This window comes from Bufo bufo, chromosome 1 (assembly GCF_905171765.1).
Source record: "Bufo bufo chromosome 1, aBufBuf1.1, whole genome shotgun sequence".
In the NCBI taxonomy this organism is placed as follows: domain Eukaryota; kingdom Metazoa; phylum Chordata; class Amphibia; order Anura; family Bufonidae; genus Bufo; species Bufo bufo.
Window position 1 is genome coordinate 553,387,553 of NC_053389.1, and position 21,727 is coordinate 553,409,279.

Sequence of the window (21,727 nt, forward strand, 5' to 3'; positions counted from 1 at the left end):
AAGCGGGTGCAATGCGTGATGTGAACGCATTGCACCCGCACTGAATCCTGACCCATTCACTTCAATGGGGCTGTGCACATGAACTGTGATTTTCACGCATCCACTTGTGTGTTGCGTGAAAATCACAGCATGTTCTATATTCTGCGTTTTTCACGCAACACAGGCCCCATAAAAGTAATTGGGGCCGAGTGAAAATCGCAAGCATCCGCAAGCAAGTGCTGAATACAGAATGCAAAGTAAAATAGTGATGGAGGGGTTAAAAATAAAACTTAAAAATTAGCTCGCCGAGTCCACTTGATCGCGTAGTTGCGGATCTCTGTCTTCTTCTGTAATGTTGAGCTGCCGGCTAAGGACCTGTGGTGACGTCACATCACATCACATCACATGGTCCCTCACCATGGTGATGAACCATGTGATTGGACCATAGTGACGCCACCACAGGTCTTTTGCCAGGTCCTGAAGATATTACAGAGACCGGCAGCTATGGTGCAGGTAAGTTAACTTTTTATTTATTTATTTTTTATTTATTTTTTTAACCCCTCCATCCCTAACTTACTTTGCTTTCTGTATTAAGAATGCTATTATTTTCCCTTATAACCATGTTATAAGGGAAAATAATAAAATCTACACAACACCTAACCCAAACCTGAACTTTAGTGATGAAGTCCGGGTCTGGGTACCAAACATGGCGATTTTTCTCATGCGCGCGCAAAACGCATTAAAACGCTTTGCACTCACGCGGAAAAATCGTGCATTTTACCGCAATGCACCCGCATTTTATCGGGCCCTCACACGCCACGCTCGTGTGAAAGAGGCCTTACAGTCCCCGTTGGTCTATGTGTCCACTTAATCAGTCACAACTGATTTCGCTGCTGCCGCTACTACGCATCTGCGTGTTACTCACACAATCCCCGCCGGTATGTGCTTCCGTTCTGTTGTCTGCCTCGTGTGCCGTCGACTCGGCTTCTCCTCAGAGCGAAATTCTCACGCGTGCGCAGCTGGACTGTCGGGACGCCAACTTCTTATCGGAGCTGTTCTCTTCGTTAGTCACTATATATCGATGTTTACACTGCCCTTTCTTCAACCAGACGCGTTTCGAAACTATACAGTTTCTTCCTCAGTGGTATAACAGACAATGAATCTTCATTGATGACTAAGTGCTCATACACAGGATCGTGTGCTGGCCGGCCCGTGCTGCGGACCGCAAATTGCGGTCCGCAATGCATGGGCACCGACCGAGGGGCAGCCGCATGCGGAACACGGACTCATTCACTTGAATGGGGTCCGCGATCCACATCAGACGGTCCGCACCGCAAAAAATTAGTACATGCACTATTTTTTTGCGGTGCGGAGGCACAGCCTGAAACTCCACGGAAGCACTCCATAGGACTTCTGTGGGGTTCCGATCCGTGCTTCTGCACCGCATCTCCGAATTTGCGGACCCATTCAGGTGAATGGGTCCACATCCGTGGTGCGGGGTGCACACAGCCGATGCCCGTGTATTGCGGATCCGCAAGAATTATTTTGCCACTGATTCACAATTTGCACATGAGGATTAACACAATGTTCACTTAGTGGAGTTAATCTTTGCAGTTTCTGTGAGAATAGCCTATTTTATCAAGTTTTATCCAATTATCTCTCGGCTGTCAGTTTTATACAATGTTATGTTACTCACATTTGATGAGCAATTAATTTTTTTTAAAGCTGAATCTCAGAAAATCATAGAATCCTACACTTTAATGTCAAATTATGATTGAAATGTGTGTACAGTTGCATGGCGTGTACCATACTTAGCCTTGCTTTTAATGTAAATTGCATGGGGTTTTGAGTTCTGTCTTTTTTCTGTTTCAGGAACAGATGTCTCAAGTATTAGATGCAATGTTTGAGAAGTTGATCAAATGTGGAGACCACATAATAGATCAAGGTGATGACGGGGACAACTTTTATGTTATTGACAGGTACAGAGTTCTTAACACTTGAGGAAAGGATCTGAGTATTAATACTGCCACGCATATATGTAACCTGTAGCTGCATGTGCTAGTATCATTGCATGATGTTGTCTAATATATAAAGCTGAATGTATGTGTGTGTATGACCACTAAAGGAATCTGCATCGTCGCATTTACAATCACGAAATTTGGCACACAGGTACATCAGGTGTCCGGGAAGGTTTTAGACCGGGTCTCAGCTCTAGCACGTACCGTTCCTGAGATATTCCCAAAAAATGCAAATATGGCACATCACATGACCTACATTAGCCAATAGAAGCCTGCAGGTCTTTTTCTTCATATCCCAACTGCCATACACGGTCACATGTTCTTTATCAGCCAATAGACGCTCGCAGGTCCTTAGTCTCCACATACACACAGTTTTACAACCCAGCCATTCAGGCCACCCTCAAAAGACGGACTCTAAAACCCCGCCCCCAGGTCCAGCTAGGCCACACCCTGATCCAGTTAGGCCACGCCCCCTCCCACTGCGCAGCTGAAGTGGATTGAAAAAATGAAGGTAAAAATCAACTTCTGTCAGCTGCAGGGGTGTGAGGGAGGGTGACTTCCTCCCTGCAGCTCACTCTCAGACAGCACAGTGCTGCTGTCTGAGAGTAAGCTGTTCAAAAGGACATCCCTGCGTCCGTCCAGGCCCTGCGCCGGACGGAGGACAGGGGGTCTAAAAGCCGGACTGTCCGGCCTAAAACCAGACCTCTAGCTACCCTAGGGGCAGGCTGCTCTAGAGGTCACAGTTAAGGGGGACGGTCCGCTATGGAGGTCAGTGTTAAGGGGCAGATTGCTGTAAAGGCCACTGTTAAGAGGGTGGGGTGTTATGGAAATCACTGTTAAGGAGATGGGGTACTGTGGAGGTCACTAATAAAGGGGCGGCCACTGTGGAGGTCACAGTTAAGGGGGCAGGGAATGGTGGAGGTCACAGTTAAGGGGGTCCACTATGGAGGTCAGTGTTAAGGGGCGGGGTGCTGTAGAGGTCACTGTTAAGGGGGTGGGGTGTTGTGGAAGTCACATTTTAAGGGAACGGAGCTCTGTGGAGGTAGGTCACTGTTAAAGGAGCTGGTTATTGTGGAAATCAATGGGGCAGGCCGCTGTGAGGTCACTGTTAAGGTTGGAGGGGACTGTGGAGGCCACTATTAAAGGGGCAGCGGGGTACTGTGAGGTCACTCTTAAGGCAGTGGGGTTCTGTGAGGTCACTGTTCAGGAAGCGGGGTACAGTGGAGGTCACTATACTTATAGACTTGGTGCTGTGTCTTTTTGCACTACTATCCTCACTCAGGAGCTTATAAACTATTTATTCATGATCTGAGTGTGCCTTAGGAAAAAAAAAATATATATATATAACTTTTATTAAGATTCGCTTAAAATTGGTAAGGTAATGATTAAAATAAGTCACTTAATAGGGATTGGGTCATTAGGTCTCCTTTCTTGTTTGAGGCGGGGGTCAATATAACGGGCGGCTCATTTACGGCACTGTAGTTTCTCTACCCTTCAGTCCCTAGTCTCAGGTTAGGGAAGAGTCTAGTGGATGTATGTCGAAGCACTCGCCCTGAAAAGTGCGACCCCCAGCCTCTGGATACCTCTGGCCTAGTCTAAATCATTACAGTCTGGAAGTGGACAGGCACTTATATAATTAGAGTCACAGTTGAGATAACACTTGTCCAAATTTTAATATATTTAAAATTAAAACTTAAAATATGTGTATATACACTAAATAGTTACAAAATTGGTCTCCAAATAGTAATAACAAATAAGAAATAACAAATGAGAAATTTTGACATTGACAATACCATAGGTCAAGCTCCTATGCTGTCTCGGCCATACGATACCGTAATGGAGACAGTCTCACTATTTGTTATGAAGTAACAAGAATATGAAAAGACTGTAAAAAAATGTGAAACATGAAAAACAGGCTGCAGTATACAATAGCAATACATTAAATATTTATATATCCTGTTAGGGATAATCTATATTGGTCCCAATAACAAAAGTATTCCTTCTGTCTTCATTCAGATGCTGACAGTCTTGTTTAGTGTGTAAGTATTGGGTTCAATATTAGTATAAGGCCTCATGCACACGACAGTTGTTTGACCCTCGCCTCAAACAAGAAAAGGAGACCTAGTGACCCAATTCCTATTAAGTGACTTATTTTAATCATTACCTTAGCAATTTTAAGAGAATCTTAATAAAAGTCATATTTTATTATTATTATTATTATTATTATTATTATTATTATTATTATTTTTTTGCTAAGGCACACTCAGATCATGAATAATACAGTGGAGGTCACTGTTAAGAGGGCAGGGTACTGTGGCAGTCACTGTTAAAGGGGCAGTCGCTGTGGAGGTCTCTGTAAAGGTCAGTTAAGGGGACTGTAACCTATGGTCAGTGTTAAGGGGCGGGTGCTGTAGAGGTCACTGTTAAGGGGGCGGGCCCCTGTGGAGGTCACTGTTAAGGGGGTGGGGTGCTGTGAAACTCACTGTTAAAGGGGCAGGCTGCTTTAAAGGTCAAAGTTAAGGGGGTGGGCTGCTGTCAAGGTCCCATTTTAAGGAGATGGGGCACTGTGGGTGGGGGTCAGTGTTAAGGGGTGAGGGGCTGTGGAGGTCAGTGTTAAGGGGGCGGGGTGCTGTAGATGTCACGGTTATGGGGGATACTGTCGATATCTTTTAACGACACACACAAACATGAAATGAAATAGATTAAACACAGTATACCTGTGCGAAGCCGGGTCCTTCTGCTTGTATCTTTTATATAATTAAACCTTACTTTAAAAGAAATTATCTAACATTTCTAAAATGGCACTTTTTTGAAGCTTTTTTTTAGAAAACATTTTAATAGCCTTTTCTTTATAGTGACACATTGTAAGTGATTATAAAGTAAATTAAAATGTATAGTTCAAATCAGTTAGGCCCCTTTCACACGAACAATACGGATTGGCTCCAGATTCGTTCTTGATGCGTTCAGTGAAACTCGCACCATTTTGCAAGTTCAGTCAGTTTTGTCTGCGATTACGTTCAGTTGTTCAGTTTTTTCTGTGTGGGTGCAATGCGCTTTGATGCGTTTTTCACGCCCGTGATATAAAACTGATGGTTTACAAACAACATCTCTTAGCAACAATCAGTGAAAAACGCATCGCACCCGCACTTGCTTCTGGATACAATGCGTTTTTCACTGAAGCCACATTCTCTTCTATGGAGCCAGGGCTGCGTGAAAAACACAGAATATAGAACATGCTGCGTTTTTCACACAACGCAGAACTGATGCGTGAAAAAAACTCATGTGCGGGTGCTATGCGTTCATGTCACGCATTGCACCCGTGCAGAAATCTCGCTCGTGTGAAAGGGGCCTTAGGAGGATAAGTGACAAATGTCTGATCAGTGGTGGTCCACCTGCTTGGACACCCACCAATTACAAGGACTGGCGGTGATGGGTGAGTGCATGCTCCAATGCCGCTCCATTCAAGGATGAGACACAAGACTCACATTCTTGTGACTGATAGATATCCCAGATTTTGCAAACCCACTGATTAGATAATATTCTCCTATCATATGGATAAGTGAAAACACTATAATAAACTACTATATAGTTCTAATGCAACAGATGCTGGGATTCGGATTCTTCTGCCTTTATGTCCTGATTAGCTTTAGAGCGATTTACCGACCTCCTGATCCGCTCTGTTACCTGCAACGAGTAAAATGCCCTGTACTTGGCAATATCATAGTTTGTTACCAACTGCCATGTGTGACTATAATTTTTGATTAATCCGAATATGTGAACATGAATGAGTGTGTCATTATGCTCTTTTGTTACTTTTGCAGGGGGACGTATGACATATATGTAAAGATAGACGGTGTGGGAAGATGTGTTGGTTGTTATGACAACCGAGGAAGTTTTGGGGAGTTGGCATTAATGTATAACACACCTAGAGCTGCTACAATAGTTGCTACATCAGTTGGGACAGTATGGTGTCTGGTAAGTACCCCTTCTTTATTTTGGGGAAACAAAAAGATTTTTTTATTTTTTTATATTCAATTAATTTTCTGTCCATATTGTGGCTGTAGGATACTTTCACACTAGCATTTTTGTTTTCCGGTATTGAGCTCAATACTGGAAATAAACGGATCAGTTTTATCCTAATGCATTCTGAATGGAGAGCGTTCCGTTCAGGATGCATCAGTTCAGTCCCTCTCACGTTTTTTGGACGGAGAAAATACCGCAGCATGCAGCTGTTTTATCTCCAGCCAAAAATACTGAACACTTGCCGGAATGCCGGATCCGGCATTCATTTACATTGAAGTGTATTAATGCCGGATCCGGCATTAAGTGTTTTGGCAAAACAGATCCAGCTTTCCGGTCTGCGCATGCGCAGACCTTTAAAAATGCAAAAAAATTAATACCGGATCTGTTTTTCCAGATGACACCGGAGAGACAGATCCGGTATTTCAATGCATTTGTCAGACGGATCCGCATCGGGATCCGTCTGACAAATGCCATCAGTTTGCGTCCGGATTGCCGAAACTGCCTGCTGAAATCTTCCTCTGCAAGTGTGAAAGTACCCTTAAAGGGAACCTGCCACCTCTACTATGCTACCCTCACTGAGCGTTTCTGAATGTTCATTGTGTTACCCTAAACATATAAATTACACTTTTCATTTCATTTCATTTGCAGACAAATTCAATAAGTATTATGCATTTTTGAACTTCCTGCCTTTTATGTAAAATTAACATAAAAGAGTCATAAGCTCTGAATCATCTCAGGTTAATTTGCATATGTATCAAATCGGGTTTTTACACAATAAAAGCACACAGAGCTATGGGGACTGGGTATTGCGGATGTGCTAGCGACCATCCAGCAACCCATGTCTTCAGCTCTATACCCAAAATCCAGGTGACAGGTTCCCTTTAAAGGGGTTCTGCAGTTTTTTTTAAACTGATGATCTATCCTTTGTTCACATGAATGGAGCTTACTCACGCCCAGGCCAGTGATACTAATCGTGACGTCACTGGGCCTGCGGTAAAGGCCTCATGCACACGACCGTTTTTTTTTTTTTAAGGGCCGCAAAAAAGTGGGTCTTCCTTGATTTTTGGAGGATCCACGGACATGAAAAAAAATGTCGTTTTGGTGTCCGCCTGGCCGTGCGGAGCCAAACGGATCCGTCCTGAATTACAATGCAAGTCAATGGGGACGGATCCGTTTGACGTTGACACAATATGGTGCAATTGCAAACGGATCCGTCCCCCATTGACTTTATATGTAAAGTCAGGAGTCCCTTTTATACCATCGGATCGGAGTTTTCTCCAATCCGATGGTATATTTTAACTTGAAGCGTCCCCATCACCATGGGAACGCCTCTATGTTAGAATATACCATCGGATTTGAGTTAGATCGTGAAACTCAGATCCGACAGTATATTCTAACACAGAGGCGTTCCCATGGTGATGGGGACGCTTCAGGTTAGAATATACTAAAAGAACTGTGTACATGGCTGCCCCCTGCTGCCTGGCAGGTGCTGCCAGGCAGCAGGGGGCAGACCCCCCCCCTCCCCCCTGTATTTAACCCATTGGTGGCCAGTGCGGCCGGCTCCCCCTCCCTCCCCTGTAGTTAACACATTGGTGGCCAGTGCGGCCGCCCCCCCCCCCTCCCTCCCCTGTAGTTAACACATTGGTGGCCAGTGCAGCCGCCCCCCCTCCCTCCCCTGTAGTTAACACATTGGTGGCCAGTGTGGCCTGCCCCCCCTCCCTCCCCTGTAGTTAACACATCGGTGGCCAGTGCGAACGGCCCCCCTCCCTCCCCGGTAGTTAACACATTGGTGGCCAGTGCGGCCGGCCCCCCCTCCCTCCCCTGTAGTACTGTAGATTCATTGGTGGCTAGTGGCCCCCCCCTCCCTCCCCCTCCTAATTAAAATCTCCCCCCCTATCATTGGTGGCAGCGGAGAGTACCGATCGGAGTCCCAGTTTAATCGCTGGGGCTCCGATCGGTAACCATGGCAACCAGGGCGCTACTGCAGTCCTGGTTGCCATGGTTACTTAGCAATTTTTAGAAGCATTATAGTTACCTGTGAGCTGCGATGTCTGTGACCGGCCGGGCGCTCCTCCTACTGGTAAGTGAAAGGTCTGTGCGGCGCATTGCTTATAGCACAGACCTGTCACTTACCAGTAGGAGGAGCACCTGGCCGGTCACAGACATCGCAGCTCGCAGGTAAGTATAATGCTTCTAAAAATTGCTAAGTAACCATGGCAACCAGGACTGCAGTAGCGTCCTGAATCTACAGTACTACAGGGGAGGGAGGGGGGGCCGGCCGCACTGGCCACCAATGTGTTAACTACAGGGGAGGGAGGGGGGGCCGGCCGCACTGGCCACCAATGTGTTAACTACAGGGGAGGGAGGGGGGGCCGGCCGCACTGGCCACCAATGTGTTAAATACAAGGGATGGAGGGGGGGGCCCACTGGCCACCAATGAATTTAAAACTAGGGAGGGAGGGGGGTATGCCCCCTCTTGCCTGGCAGCACATGATCTCTTGCAGGGGGCTTTGATACGCACAATTAACCCCTCAGGTGCAGCACCTGAGGTGTTAATTGTGCGGATCACAGCCCCCTGTAAGAGATCGGGTGCTGCCAGGCAGCAGGGGGCAGTCATGTACACAGTTCAAAGTATATTCTAACTAGAAGCGTCCCCATCACTATGGGAACGCCTCTGTGTTAGAATATACTGTCGGATCTGAGTTTTCACGAAGTGAAAACTCAGCTCTGAAAAAGCTTTTATGCAGACGGATCTGCGGATCCGTCTGTGTGAAAGTAGCCTACGTGTGCATCCGTGTTTTTTCACGGACCCATTGACTTGAATGGGTCCGTGAACCGTTGTCCGTCAAAAAAATAGGACAGGTCATATTTTTTTGACGGACAGGAAACACGGATCACGGATGCGGCTGAAAAACGGTGCATTTTCCGATTTTTCCACGGGCCCATTGAAAGTCAATGGGTCCGCGAAAAAAAATGGAAAACGGCACAACGGCCACGGATGCACACAACGGTCGTGTGCATGAGGCCAAACAGCGAGAAGGACACGGCACTACTGCCAGCGCCACTGCCTTCTCAAACAGCTGATCGGCGGGGGTCCCGGGTGTCTCCACCACTTAAGGCCTCTTGCACACGGACGTGTGCGCCCTGTGGCCGTGCTGCGGGCCGCAATGCACGAACACCCACTGTGGGGCAGCAGCAGCGGATCGCGGACCCATTCACTTTAACGGGTCCGCGATCCGGCCGTTCCGCAAAAAGATAGGACATGTTCTATCTTTTTGCGGAACGGAAGTACGGGACAAAACCCCACGGAAGCACTCCATAGTGTTCCGTTTCGTGCTTTCGTTCCTCACCATTCCGCATTTCCGGATTTGCGGACCCATTGAATATGGCCACGGAGCGCATACGTTCATGTGCAATAAGCCTAATTGCTTCTGCCCCGGGTGAGTTTGCGTTTTTGTTTTTTAATCTCAGCCTTTCAGTTTAGATAGCAGTATAAGGGCTTGTTTTTTGAGGGACAATTTGTACTTTCTTTTGGCACCATTTACTGTTGCATACAACTGTTGCATAGTGGGAGCTGGAAAAAAATTACAAATTGGGTAGAATTGAAAAAAAATTAAAATATTCTGTATTCTTTTTTACGATGTTCCCTATGTGGTAAAACTGACCTGTGCCCTTCATTCTCTGGGTTAGGGCTCATGCACACGACCATGTGCATGTGCCCCTACCATGGGGCAGCTGCATGCGGATTGCGGACCCATTCACTTGAATGGGGTCCGCGATCTGCATCCGACGGTCTGCACCACAAAAAAGTAGTGCATGCACTACATTTTTGTGGTGCCGAGGCATGGCCAGAAACACCACAGAAGCACTCAGTAGTGCGTCCGTGGGGTTTCGATCCGTACTTCCACACAGCATCTCTGGGTTTGCGGACCCATTCAAGTGAATGGGTCCGCATCCATGATAAGGGATGGCCGGTGCCCCGTGTATTGCGGACCTGCTGTATGTGGGCTGCAATATGACCACGGCGGGGCAATGGCCGTGTGCATGAGCCCTTATTATGATTACAGTGATACGACATTTAAATAACTTTTCACCATATTCTGAACCCAATGGGCCAGATTTATCATTACTATGACAGCTCACTCCACTTTAACATATGGCTAAAGTCAGTTTTAGCCAAGTCAGATTTATGATCGGCCCTTTAAGACTGTAATAAATGTGGTTTGACGGTAGCAGTTTATCCGTCAGTAAGCAGCTTTACAAAAGTCGCACATCTTTACGAAAAAGTTGCACGTTTTTATGAAAAAGTCGCATGTTCTATTAAAAAGTCTCATAAGATAAGCATGGTCCTCACTGGAGTGAAATTGCGACTTTTTTGCGACTTTATAGTAAATCTGTCTAGAGATTAATTTACATAAGAAAACACGCCCACTTTCAGAAAACTGGCGAGCATAGTGCAGAGCAGAAAAAAGTTGCAAATTTGTGCGCAGTTTTAGCGTTTGGGACTTTTTTTGGGACTTTTTCACTCCATTATTCTGACCTGAGCTAATGATAAATCTGGCCCAATAAGTTTTTACATAGATATATATACACACACACACGTGTACGGAGCTGTCGGGGGGCTTATTTTTTGTGGAGTGATCTGTAGTTTTCAGCTATATCATTTTGGAGTGTATATGACTTTTTGATCACTATTTTTAAAAATTTTTAAACTGTTCACTATATAGGATAAATATTTTTATACTTTAACCCTTAGGATACCGTAGGTTTTTTCATTTTCATTTTTCTTCCCTATCTCCCTTGAGCCATAACTTTTATTTTTCCATACACATAGTTGTATGAGGCTTATTGTTTGAGGGACAAGTTGTACTTTCTAATGCCACCATTTAATATGGCATACAATGTAGTGGGAAGCGGGGGGAAAATTCCAATAGGGGTGGAATTGGGGAAAAAAAACGCAATTCCTCCACCGTTTTACGGGTTTTGTTCCCACACCGCTCCGTTTACGGGAACACTGACCTGTGCCCTTCATTCTTTCGATCACAACGATACCTTAATATTTCTCGATTACAACGATACCACACATATTTATAGGTTTTGTATGTCTAAATAGTGTAAAACTAAATTTAAACTTTTCTTTACATCACCATAGTCTGACCCCCATATCTTTTTTAAAGTTATGTCTACTGACTGTGTGGGGGCTAATTGTTTGCGGGACAATCTGTAGTTTTTATTGATACCATTTTGGAGTGTGTGACTTTTTGATCACATTTTATTAAAAAATTTTGGGTAAGAGAAGTAATAGAAAGTAATGGCCAATTTGACCCTTCTTTCTATTACGCCATTCGCCATATTGGAAAAATATTTTTAGATTTTAATTTCATGTTGGCCTGCCACCTGCTGGCCAAAATACAAATTGCAGCTCTCTGACTGTGCCGTGGTCCAATCGCAGCGGGGCACGTCACAGCCAGGGAGAAAAAACAGCTCACCTTCTCCCTGGCTGTGACGCTCTCCGCTGTGATTGGATCACGTTACATCTAGGGGAAAGGAGACGCCCATTGAGAAACCCCGTACCGATGCTCAGTATTAACATACTGAGCGGGAAAACTGCAGGGGGCACAGTGGGGTGTACGAGCGGTATTTTAAAAAAACAACCAGGGTGTGAGCATCAGTGGGGTGAAGAGGGGGATACCCCGCAAGGAAAGGTATTTAATTAAACCAGAAAATTCCTGTGAAAGGTCCTCTTTAATACATGAATGGATAGGAAATTCAGTATATTCTAATTGCTGCTACAATTTACAGCTTCCATTGCTTCAATGGTAACTGTATGAATTCCTATGCACTTTTTCATACATAGATCTTGGGGAAAGTGGGTGAGGTTGAGCACAACTTTTTTTTTAAATTACAAAACTCATTTACTTCATAGAAAAAGTATTGGCAGAAGTCTCACAGGGGGAGGGCCCATGCTAAGTTTTGCTGTGGTGCTCTTTGATATTTGTGTATGCCCCTGAGGGTATCCCCTATAATATTTTTACTAATTAAAACCATATAGTAAAATGTATTTCTTATTTGTGTTCTGTTTTTTATTTTCTGATTGTAAACATTTGCTTCTGGTTCCTGTACATGATTATGAGGGTAACCATCTTGCCTGAGCTGCTAACATCATTTAGACATATGCTTTACAACAGCCACATGGACCATAGGCACACTAGACTAAAGATTTTCATCGATTTTTGTGGGAGAAGTTCAGGGCGTGCTCTATTGGGAATGGTGTGATCTTGCATTATATATGTAATGAGATGACTTCTGAAAAGTGATGACATCCATGTGCTGTCCGCACCGTATGTCTATTCTCCAAATTATAGACCATGTTCTATTCTGGTCAGCAAAATGTGGTCCACAGACCCATTGATGTAAATGGATCCGCAAAATAATGCAGATTTCACACGGACAGTATCCGCGGGATCAGTGAAAACACTGATCCATTAACCCTGGATGTGCCGCAGTCAGTCCTGACTGCGGCACGTGCAATTTCCTCGCGGGGATCGGAGCAGCCATCGGGGACCCGATGGCAGGGAAGGAAGCCCAGTGTCTTCCTTAGGCATCGTGGCTGCCTTTCGTGACAGCCTGTGAGATCCAGCCCCCTGAATATCACAGGCAAGCAGGCTGAAGTGTATTACAGTGTGTAATACACTTGCAGCCAATGCTTTACAATACAGGAGTATTGTAAAGCGTTGTAAAGGGGATCAGACCCCCAAAAGTTGAAGTCCCAGATGGGACAAAAAAATAAAGTGAAAAAAGAAGTAAAAAAAAATAGTTTTACATAAAAGTTTCAAGTAAAAAAAAAAATTCCCAAAATAAAGTAAAAAAATAAAGTAAAAAGTAGACATACTATGTATCGCCGCGTCCGTGTCGACCGGCTCTATAAAAATATCACATGCCCTAACCCCTCAGGTGAGCACCGTAAAAACAAAACTTACATCACTAAAAGTGCAACACCAAGCGATCAAAAAGGCGTTTGCCCCCCAAAATCATACCAATCTAACCGTTGCTTCATTCTGCAAAAAATTAGGGCCCCTACCTAAGACAATCGCCCCCCAAAAAAAAAAAACTATGGCTCTCAGAATATGCAGACACTAAAACATGATTTTTTTCAAAAATGCTTTATTATGTAAAACTGAAACAAACAACCAAAAAAGTATACATATTTGGCATTGTCGCGTCCGTAACAACCTGCTCTAAATAAATACCACATGATCTAACCTGCCAGATGAACATTGTAAATAACAAAAAAAAAAAACTGTGCCAAAACAGCTATTTTTTTGTTACCTTGCCTCACAAAAAGTGTAATATAGAGCAACCAAAAATCATATGTATCCTAAAATAGTACCAACAAAACTGCCACCTTATCCCGTAGTTTCCAAAATGGGGTCTTTTTCTGGATTTTCTACTCTAGGGGTGCATCAGGGGGTCTTCAAATGTAACATGGCAGCTTAAGATTATCCCAGTGAAATCTGCCTTCCAAAAACCATATGGCGTTCCTTTCCTTCTGCACCTTGCTGTGTGCCCGTACAGCAGTTTATGACCACATATTGGGTGTTTCTGTAAACTACAGAATCGGGGCAATAAATATTGACTTTTGTTTGGCTGTTAACCCTTGCTTTGTTAGTGGGAAAAAATTGATTAAAATGGAAGATCTGCCAAAAAAGTGAAATTCTGAAATATCATCTCCATTTTCCATTAATTCTTGTGGAACACCTAAAGGGTTAACAAAGTGTGTAAAATCAGTTTTGATTACCTTGAGGGGTGTAGTTTCTAAAATGGGGTCACTTTTTTGGAGTTTCTACTCTAGGGGTGCATCACAGAATCAGGGCAATAAATATTAAGTTTTGTTTAGCTGTTAACCCTTGCTTTATTAGTGGAAAAAAATCGATTAACCCTTTCAGGACCAAGCCATTTTTCACCTTTCTGCCCAGGCCATTTTTACCAGTTCTGACATGTGTCACTTTATGTGGTAATAACTTTAAAACGCTTTTACTTATCCAGGCCATTCCGAGATTGTTTGTGGTAAAATTTAGTAAAAAAAAATCATTTTTATTTATAATAAAATACCAAATTTACCAACAATTTGGAAAAATTAGCAAATTTCCAAATTTCATTTTCTCTACTTTTATAATAGATAGTAATACCTCATATGTCTATTTCATGTTTGGATCATTTTGTGAATGCCATTTTATTTTTTGGGCACTTTAGAAGGCTTAGAAGCTTAGAAGTTTTTACGGAGTTCACCTGAGGGGTTAGGTCATGTGGTATTTTTATACACCAGGTCCTTACGGACGCTGCGATACCTATTATGTATACTATTTATATTTATTTATGTTTTACACAATAACAGCATCTTTAAATTTAAAAAAAATTATGTTTCAGTGTCTCCATATTCTGGGAGCCCTTCTTTTTTTTTTTGGGCGAATGTTTTAGGTAGGGGCTCATTTTTTGCGGGATAGGATGACGGTTTGATTGGTACTATTTTGGGGGTGTGTATGACTTTTTGATCGCTTGTTATTACACTTTTTGTGATGTAAGGTGATAAATAAATGGCTTTTATGACACCGTTTTTATTTTGTCCTTGCCGACGCGACGATACCTAATATGTAGACTTTTTGAATTTTTTTTTACATTTTACACAATAATATCATTTAAAAAAAATAAAAAATCATGTCTTAGTGTCTCCATAGCCTGAGAGCCATATTTATTTTTTATTTTTTGGTCGATTGTCTTAGGTAGGGGCTTATTTTTTGCGGGATGAGGTGACTGTTTGCTACTATTTTGGGGGCATACGCCTTTTGGATTGCTTGGTGTTGCACTTTTAGTGATGTAAGGTGACAACGTTTTTCTAGCACCGTTTTTATTTTATCTTTTTACTTTACTTTTTTGTCCCACTCTGGGACTTCAACTTTTGGGGTCTGATCCCCTTTACAATGAATCACAATACTTCTGTATTGCCATGCATTGGCTGTAAGTGTATTACACACTGTAATACACTTCAGCCAGCTTGTCTGTGAGATCCAGGGGGCTGGATCTCACAGGCTGTCACAGAAGGCATTGGGCTACCTTGCCTGCCATCGGGTCCCCGTCACAGCAGCGCGGGGACCCGATGGCCACCCCGCACACTTCTGAAGCCCGCACGTGCCGCGGTCAGCGCTGACCGCGGCCATGCAGGGGTTAATGCACCAGCATCTGTGATTTCACTGATGCCGGCGCATGCAGCAAGGGTCCGGCTATCAGTCACTGCCAGACCCATGCTGCTGATCGGGCGGGCTCAGCATCATCACCTCTAATGGAACCTGCCTCTTGGTGCACTACCTTGACTTTTTGGCAGCATTGCGGAGGGCAGTTAGGATGGTACTCTTTGTAATTTCACTGCCAACCATGCTCCACCTGTGATATCACCACATGTTTTGGGGAATTTCACCGTCTAGACATTTTTCTCACTCTTGAGAAATATATATAAAACCTGAATTATAAAAATGAAAAATATATTATGATTTAATACCCATTGTGACAACCACCCGCCAATCCCGTCGTACTATGTCACAGTTGCCATACAGATCTCGTCCAATAGAGACTTCTGGAGGTGAATCCACTGTGAGCACAGTAGATGTTTAAGATTGGTTGGTGTGCCCATACATAATACAATTGCGATTGTATGTACAATTGATAATATACAATTATCGATTTTGCGCTGGAAATCAAATTAATTTGCGGCCACCACTCTTCGTATTGAATCGGGGCAAAGAGACCCGGGCTAGCTAATCCTAAAGGGAAGAAACAGGTTTTTGCAACCTAGCTAACCAATCAATAATGTATAAAAATAAGACAATGCAGTAGTATGTCTCTTCTGAAGACAGAGTTCTTAACATAGACCAGATAATCAAGTAACAAGGGCAAAACTGAAACGATTAAATCGTTAGTTTTATTCTAAAAACTATACACAAAACATATATACATTGACAGATAAATATACATGGCAGTCGAACAGATTAGTTGGATAGAAATAGGTAATAGGTGGAAGGGAATAGAATGTTTGTAAGTTCAGAATTACTGTGGTAAAGTCCAGTAAAAGATAACGTCTTTGTAAGGAATAATTCAAGATAGCGGGGTGCCCATGTCCAGTGGGCGGTCGTGATGTTAGTCGATGTTAGATGAAGGACCAGGAACTGAGTGTGTCCCTGTGTTTTACTCACTCTGTAGCTGGGAGTGACTGTGACACGTACTGTCACGGATGATATTGCAGATAGCTGGAAGTTATGGATAAACATCCGACTGGCTTGATCCCAAACTAAGGAGCATAAAGGTGACCCCTGGAAAACCCTAAGAGCTCACCCTGACTGCTAAGCTCATACAAAGGTCTCAGAGGTAGACGATTGCATGCCCTCGTACCTAGACTGTGTGACACCTGAAAACCTTATAATAGTGAGGAGACACGACCACCGGCTCCCTGCACTTAATACGAAGGGAGTCAGGGTCACCTAGAATCAAGCCAGCAAGTAAACACAATACAAGAAAGGACTTATCTGAACAAGCAGTAACAGAAGTCTCCAGCAGTGATCACTTCAATCCAGGAAGTAGTATAAACCGCAAAGTGAGGCAGTATGGGAGGGAATATAAAGGGAGGCAATTAGTGTGAATAGGTGACAGCTGGGAGAAGGAAAGGAGATGACAAAGTGAAACCAAAACAAAGAACATCATGCAAGAGGTACAGAAGAACGTCTGCCAGACCTTCTCAGAGAGCTGGCGGTGACACGTAAAAGTCCAGCCTTGTGTAATTGGAAGAGGGGCAGTTCTTGCGCTTAGAGGGAGAAAATCTGGCAGAAGCTTTGCCAGTTTCTCTGCACCCATAGGTCAAATTAAGAAATAGAGTCCATATTTATAATCAGTACCATTTTACGCATCATCTGATTCCAAATATGACTGGAAGATAATACAGTGTGCCTGAGAACCTTTATATCCCAGAGAGGGAATTTCCGATTTGTTTGCAGATTTCCAGGAAGATGTGTTAGAAGAACCGAAACAATCTGAAGAGATGGTTCCTTTCATATTTCCCTAAACCATGAAATATTAGGAAAATATGGGAAAAATATGAAGTCTATGGATTGGAGGTGACTTTCAGGTCATCCTCCTTCCTGTACAACAGCTGTGTGATTTGTCCTTTTCTTCTGAAGCTCGCTGCCCAGGCTAAAGGTGTGAGACCTCCTGCGATGCCAGAGCCACACAGCTGGGAAGATGCACATTTTATGAGGTTTTTTCATGATGATGTCTTCTGGGTTGAAAAAAGATTTAGGGCCCTTTCACACGAGTGAGTATTCCGCGCGGATGCGATGCGGGAGGTGAACGCATTGCACCCGCACTGAATACTGACCCATTCATTTCTATGGGGCTGTTCACATGAGCAGTGATTTTCACGCATCACTTGTGCGTTGCGTGAAAATCGCAGCGTGCTCCTCTTAGTGCGTTTTTCACGTAACGCAGGCCCCATAGAAATGAATGGGGTTGCGTGAAAATCGCAAGCATCCGCAAGCAAGTGGTGCGATTTTCACGCACGGTTGCTAGGAGACGATCGGGATGGAGACCCGATCATTATTATTTTCCCTTATAACATGGTTATAAGGGAAAATAATAGCATTCTGAATACAGAATGCATAGTAAGACAGCGCTGGAGGGGTTAAAAAAAAATTGAAAAAAATTTAACTCACCTTAGTCCACTTGATCGCGTACCTGGCATCTCCTTCTGGCTTCATCTGATCTCTGTGCAGCAACAGGACTTTTGGTGACGTCATTCCGGTCATCACATGATCCATCACATGATCTTTTACCATGGTGATGGATCATGTGATGACCGGAATGACGTCACCAAAGGTCCTGTTGCTGCACAGAGATCAGATGAAGCCAGAAGGAGATGCCGGGTACGCGATCAAGTGGACTTAGGTGAGTTAATTTTTTTTTTTTTAAAAATTTAACCCCTCCAGCGCTGTTTTACTATGCATTCTGTATTCAGAATGCTATTATTTTCCCTTATAACCATGTTATAAGGGAAAATAATACTATCTACAGAACACCGATCCCAAGCCCGAACTGTTTGGGTACCAAACACGCACGATTTTTCTCACGCGAGTGCAAAACGCATTACAATGTTTTGCACTCGTGCGGAAAAATCGTAATGCACCCGCACATTTTCCCGCAACGCCCGTGTGAAAGAGGCCTTAAACTCTTTGTGTGCAGGAGAGGGCTCTTGTGATTTTAAAAAAGGGCGCATTCGCGATTTCTTCGTATTGCTGAGATCGCTAAGCGTCACACCCATATATTACATTATCTGAAAATATACACTTGGCACAATGTGAAAATACCACCCAGCATTTTAACTTTCCTGCTCACCTTCATGCAATTTAGCATTAAAACTTTCATTAAAAAAAGGCATACAAAGTCATGTATGTGGCTAAAAGTTTGACCAATCAGAGCTTGAGATACACAATACCTCCTAAAAATAAAAGGTCATGGTATGCAGGGTTCATACATATCACTTATGTCTATGTCTAAATTTACCAGAACTAAAGAGAACAAAAATCTCTGTGATCCAGAGATTAGGTCCTGATTAGGTACAGGGGTGATTAGATAGGTAACCGTACATCTGCTCACTTCTTCAGCAGAAAAAGAGGACCCCTCTTCCTATGTGTGACAGAGAGCACATACTCCCTCCCTTTAGTAATGGAGGGTTATGGGTGATAACATGAAGAAAAGCTCATGTACCCCCCTGCTGGGGTCACTGGAGGCTGTGCAGGGGGAGATAATGATGATAACAAGAATGATCTTTCTTCCTGCTAAGACTTGCAGTTTTCTTCCTCTCATCCACCTTTACAGACCTAAAGAACCAAGTAAAACTTTTCATGCTGCTCCCAGACTTCAAACAATAACTACTACAGCCCAAATAATGCATCTAGAATATTGAGTCTGGTATCACTTTAAAGTTCTAGACCTAATGTTCTAGCTACAGAAAGTGCTCACATATTATTTACATCCTTTGCAGTTAAAGGGGACACTAACATTACTCATTATGCCTATCATATAGAAAACATGATTCAGACAAGTATCATAAAAATATACAAGTATACAAATATACAGTATAAACTTTACTGGAATAGGTATTAGTATTTAGTAGTTACCTGCTGATACCTCTTTTAGACAGAACTGAATGTGAAATGTTCAGTAATGTAGCTAAAGTACGACATTTGTGATGTTCATTGTTGTATGTGCGATGCAGGGTGCCGATAAAAAATGTCACAGAAATCCGATGTTTTGCAAAGGCAAATACTTCACTTCAAAGAGGCACAATGTCAATGGCTCTCTCACAAGAGCCAAACTCGCATACAGGTTACAGTTACCACTGCAGGTTAATATTCTCACAATACAATAAAGACAACTCACTAGTCCATATAAGATGTCAGAAACTGCACTACAAGTCCTTCTGGCCATATGTCTGTGACCTGGTGTTGCCACGACATGGATTATAGATGAGGTTACAATCCTAGCCAGGAAAGATTGCTCAGTCCAACTGGCCCCGGCCCTCACCCCAATCTTTGACAGATCCCTTAAGGAGGGACATGTCCCCGCCTGCTTTAAGAACTCAACTATCATCCCTGTGCCGAAGAAACAGGGCGTTTCTTATCTAAACAACTTCCGGCCCGTGGCTCTGACTTCGGTGGTCATGAAGACCCTAGAGAAAGTGGTCCTCTCCATCCTGAAGCCCGCCACTCTGGACCGGCTGGACCCTCTGCAATTCGCCTACAGGGCAAACAGATCCACTGATGATGCAATTAACATGTGCCTAGAGTACGTCACTGAACACCTCGACAAACCCAACACATACGCGAGAATCCTCCTTCTAGACTTCAGCTCGGCTTTTAATACCATCTCCCCCAGCATCCTGCAGAGGAACCTCACGGCGCTTGATGTCCACCCAACACTACAACATTGGATCATGGACTTTCTCACTAACAGGTCCCAGGTCGTCAGATTAGGCAATCTGACCTCCAACACTGGCGCCCCTCAGGGATGTGTACTATCGCCGTTCCTGTTCTCTCTGTACACGAACACGAGTGCAGATCGGAGGAGGCCTCAGTTAAAGTCATCAAGTTCGCAGATGACACCACACTCGTGGGCCTGATTAGCGACAGCGATGAGCAGGCCTACCGTAAGGAAATCGACAGGGTCAGCAACTGGTGTGGCGCGCACAATCTGGTCCTAAACGCCACAAAGACGGTCGAGCTGGTCGTCGACTTCATGAAGGGCAGGGTAGTCCCCCCCCCCCGACCTATATTGACGGATCTGAAGTCGCAAGGGTACCCAGTGCCCGCCTCCTAGGCACGACAATCTCTGAGGACTTATCCTGGCGTCCCAACATCTCGTCCATCATAAAGAAGGCTCACCAGCGGCTCTTCTTCCTTCGACAACTGAGGAAGTTCGGCATGGCTCAGGACCTACTGAAGTCCTTCTACTCCTGTACCATCGAGTCGGTACTGTGCTCGTCTCTTCTGGTGTGGTATGCCGGCTCATCAGCCAGTGACAAGCGCAAACTACAAAGGGTCATCAGCTCAGCGGAGAGAACTACTCGACTGCCACTACCACACCTTGTCTCTATCTTCTCCAACAGACTGCACTCCAGGGATCTGAAAATATCCAATGACCACTCCCATTCAGGCCATCATCTCTTCAGACGTCTAAAGTCCGGCCGCAGGTATCAGGCCATCCCTGCAAGGACATCGAGGAGGCTGAACACTTTCTTCCTAACGGCCGTCAGACTGCTGAACTGACCACGCCCCATCTCCCGCCCATAATCCCGCGCCCCTGATGTGCCCATTGCAGAACCCTACCCCCCCTCCCACCCCTAGTACTTTGCCTGTACCTGTGCCTAACCCAATTCCGAGCACGATCGACTGTGTCGTGTTTGGCGAATAAAGCTGATTCTGATTCTGAAAGATAACAGTCCTCAGTCTGTCAGGGGGGGAACTACTTCTCTGGAGGCACACTAGCACAATGTTGCACCAGCTCTTATGCGTTCTCCTCTTCCAGCACTGTCTCAGCAGGGAAGATCGACAGGTTAAGGCTCAGCTACTGCAGAACCTATGCAGTCTCTGTTTTCTGCTTAAGTTTGATTCCCACAAGGGGCCCTGCACAGCTTAAAGGCTATGTACACCTTGGGGACATTTTTTTTTTAATGATTGCATTTTATTCATTTTTGGCAAAAAAAACAAAAAAAAACTTTTTTTTAAGTTGGTCTTTACTAAAAATTTTGAGCCGTTCTTTCAAGGGTTAACTATTTGTCTAGCTGTGTGAATCCTACTTTCACTTTGAGCCGGTCATCTAATAACCCTTATCTCTAAATTACTAAAATACACTTTAAGTCACATTCTTATCAGTAAGAAGAATTGAGCCATAATGAGTGTTTATAAAGTCAGAGATAAGGAGTCCTCAGCTGAGTTGCCTGATGGAACAGAGTGAAAGTTCAGAGCCTGCTACTAGACAAACTTAAGGCTTGGTTCAAAATTTTTAATAAAGACCATTTAAAAAAATTATTTTTAGCTCAAAATGAGTACAATGCAATAATAATAATACAAAAAATTGCCCCAAAGGTGTACATAGCCTTTAACTTAGCC

General features: G+C 44.0%; 1 protein-coding gene across 1 annotated transcript in view; it reads left to right on the top strand.

The window, feature by feature from the left end:
- The window catches only part of PRKAR2B (protein kinase cAMP-dependent type II regulatory subunit beta), a 219,360-nt gene that overhangs the window by 182,765 nt on the left and 14,868 nt on the right, over positions 1-21,727 (top strand). Inside the window, exons 5-6 of the mRNA XM_040412807.1 lie at positions 1,852-1,958; positions 5,819-5,972. Coding sequence (XP_040268741.1) covers positions 1,852-1,958; positions 5,819-5,972 — 261 coding nt within the window. The remainder of the gene's footprint in view (positions 1-1,851; positions 1,959-5,818; positions 5,973-21,727) is intronic.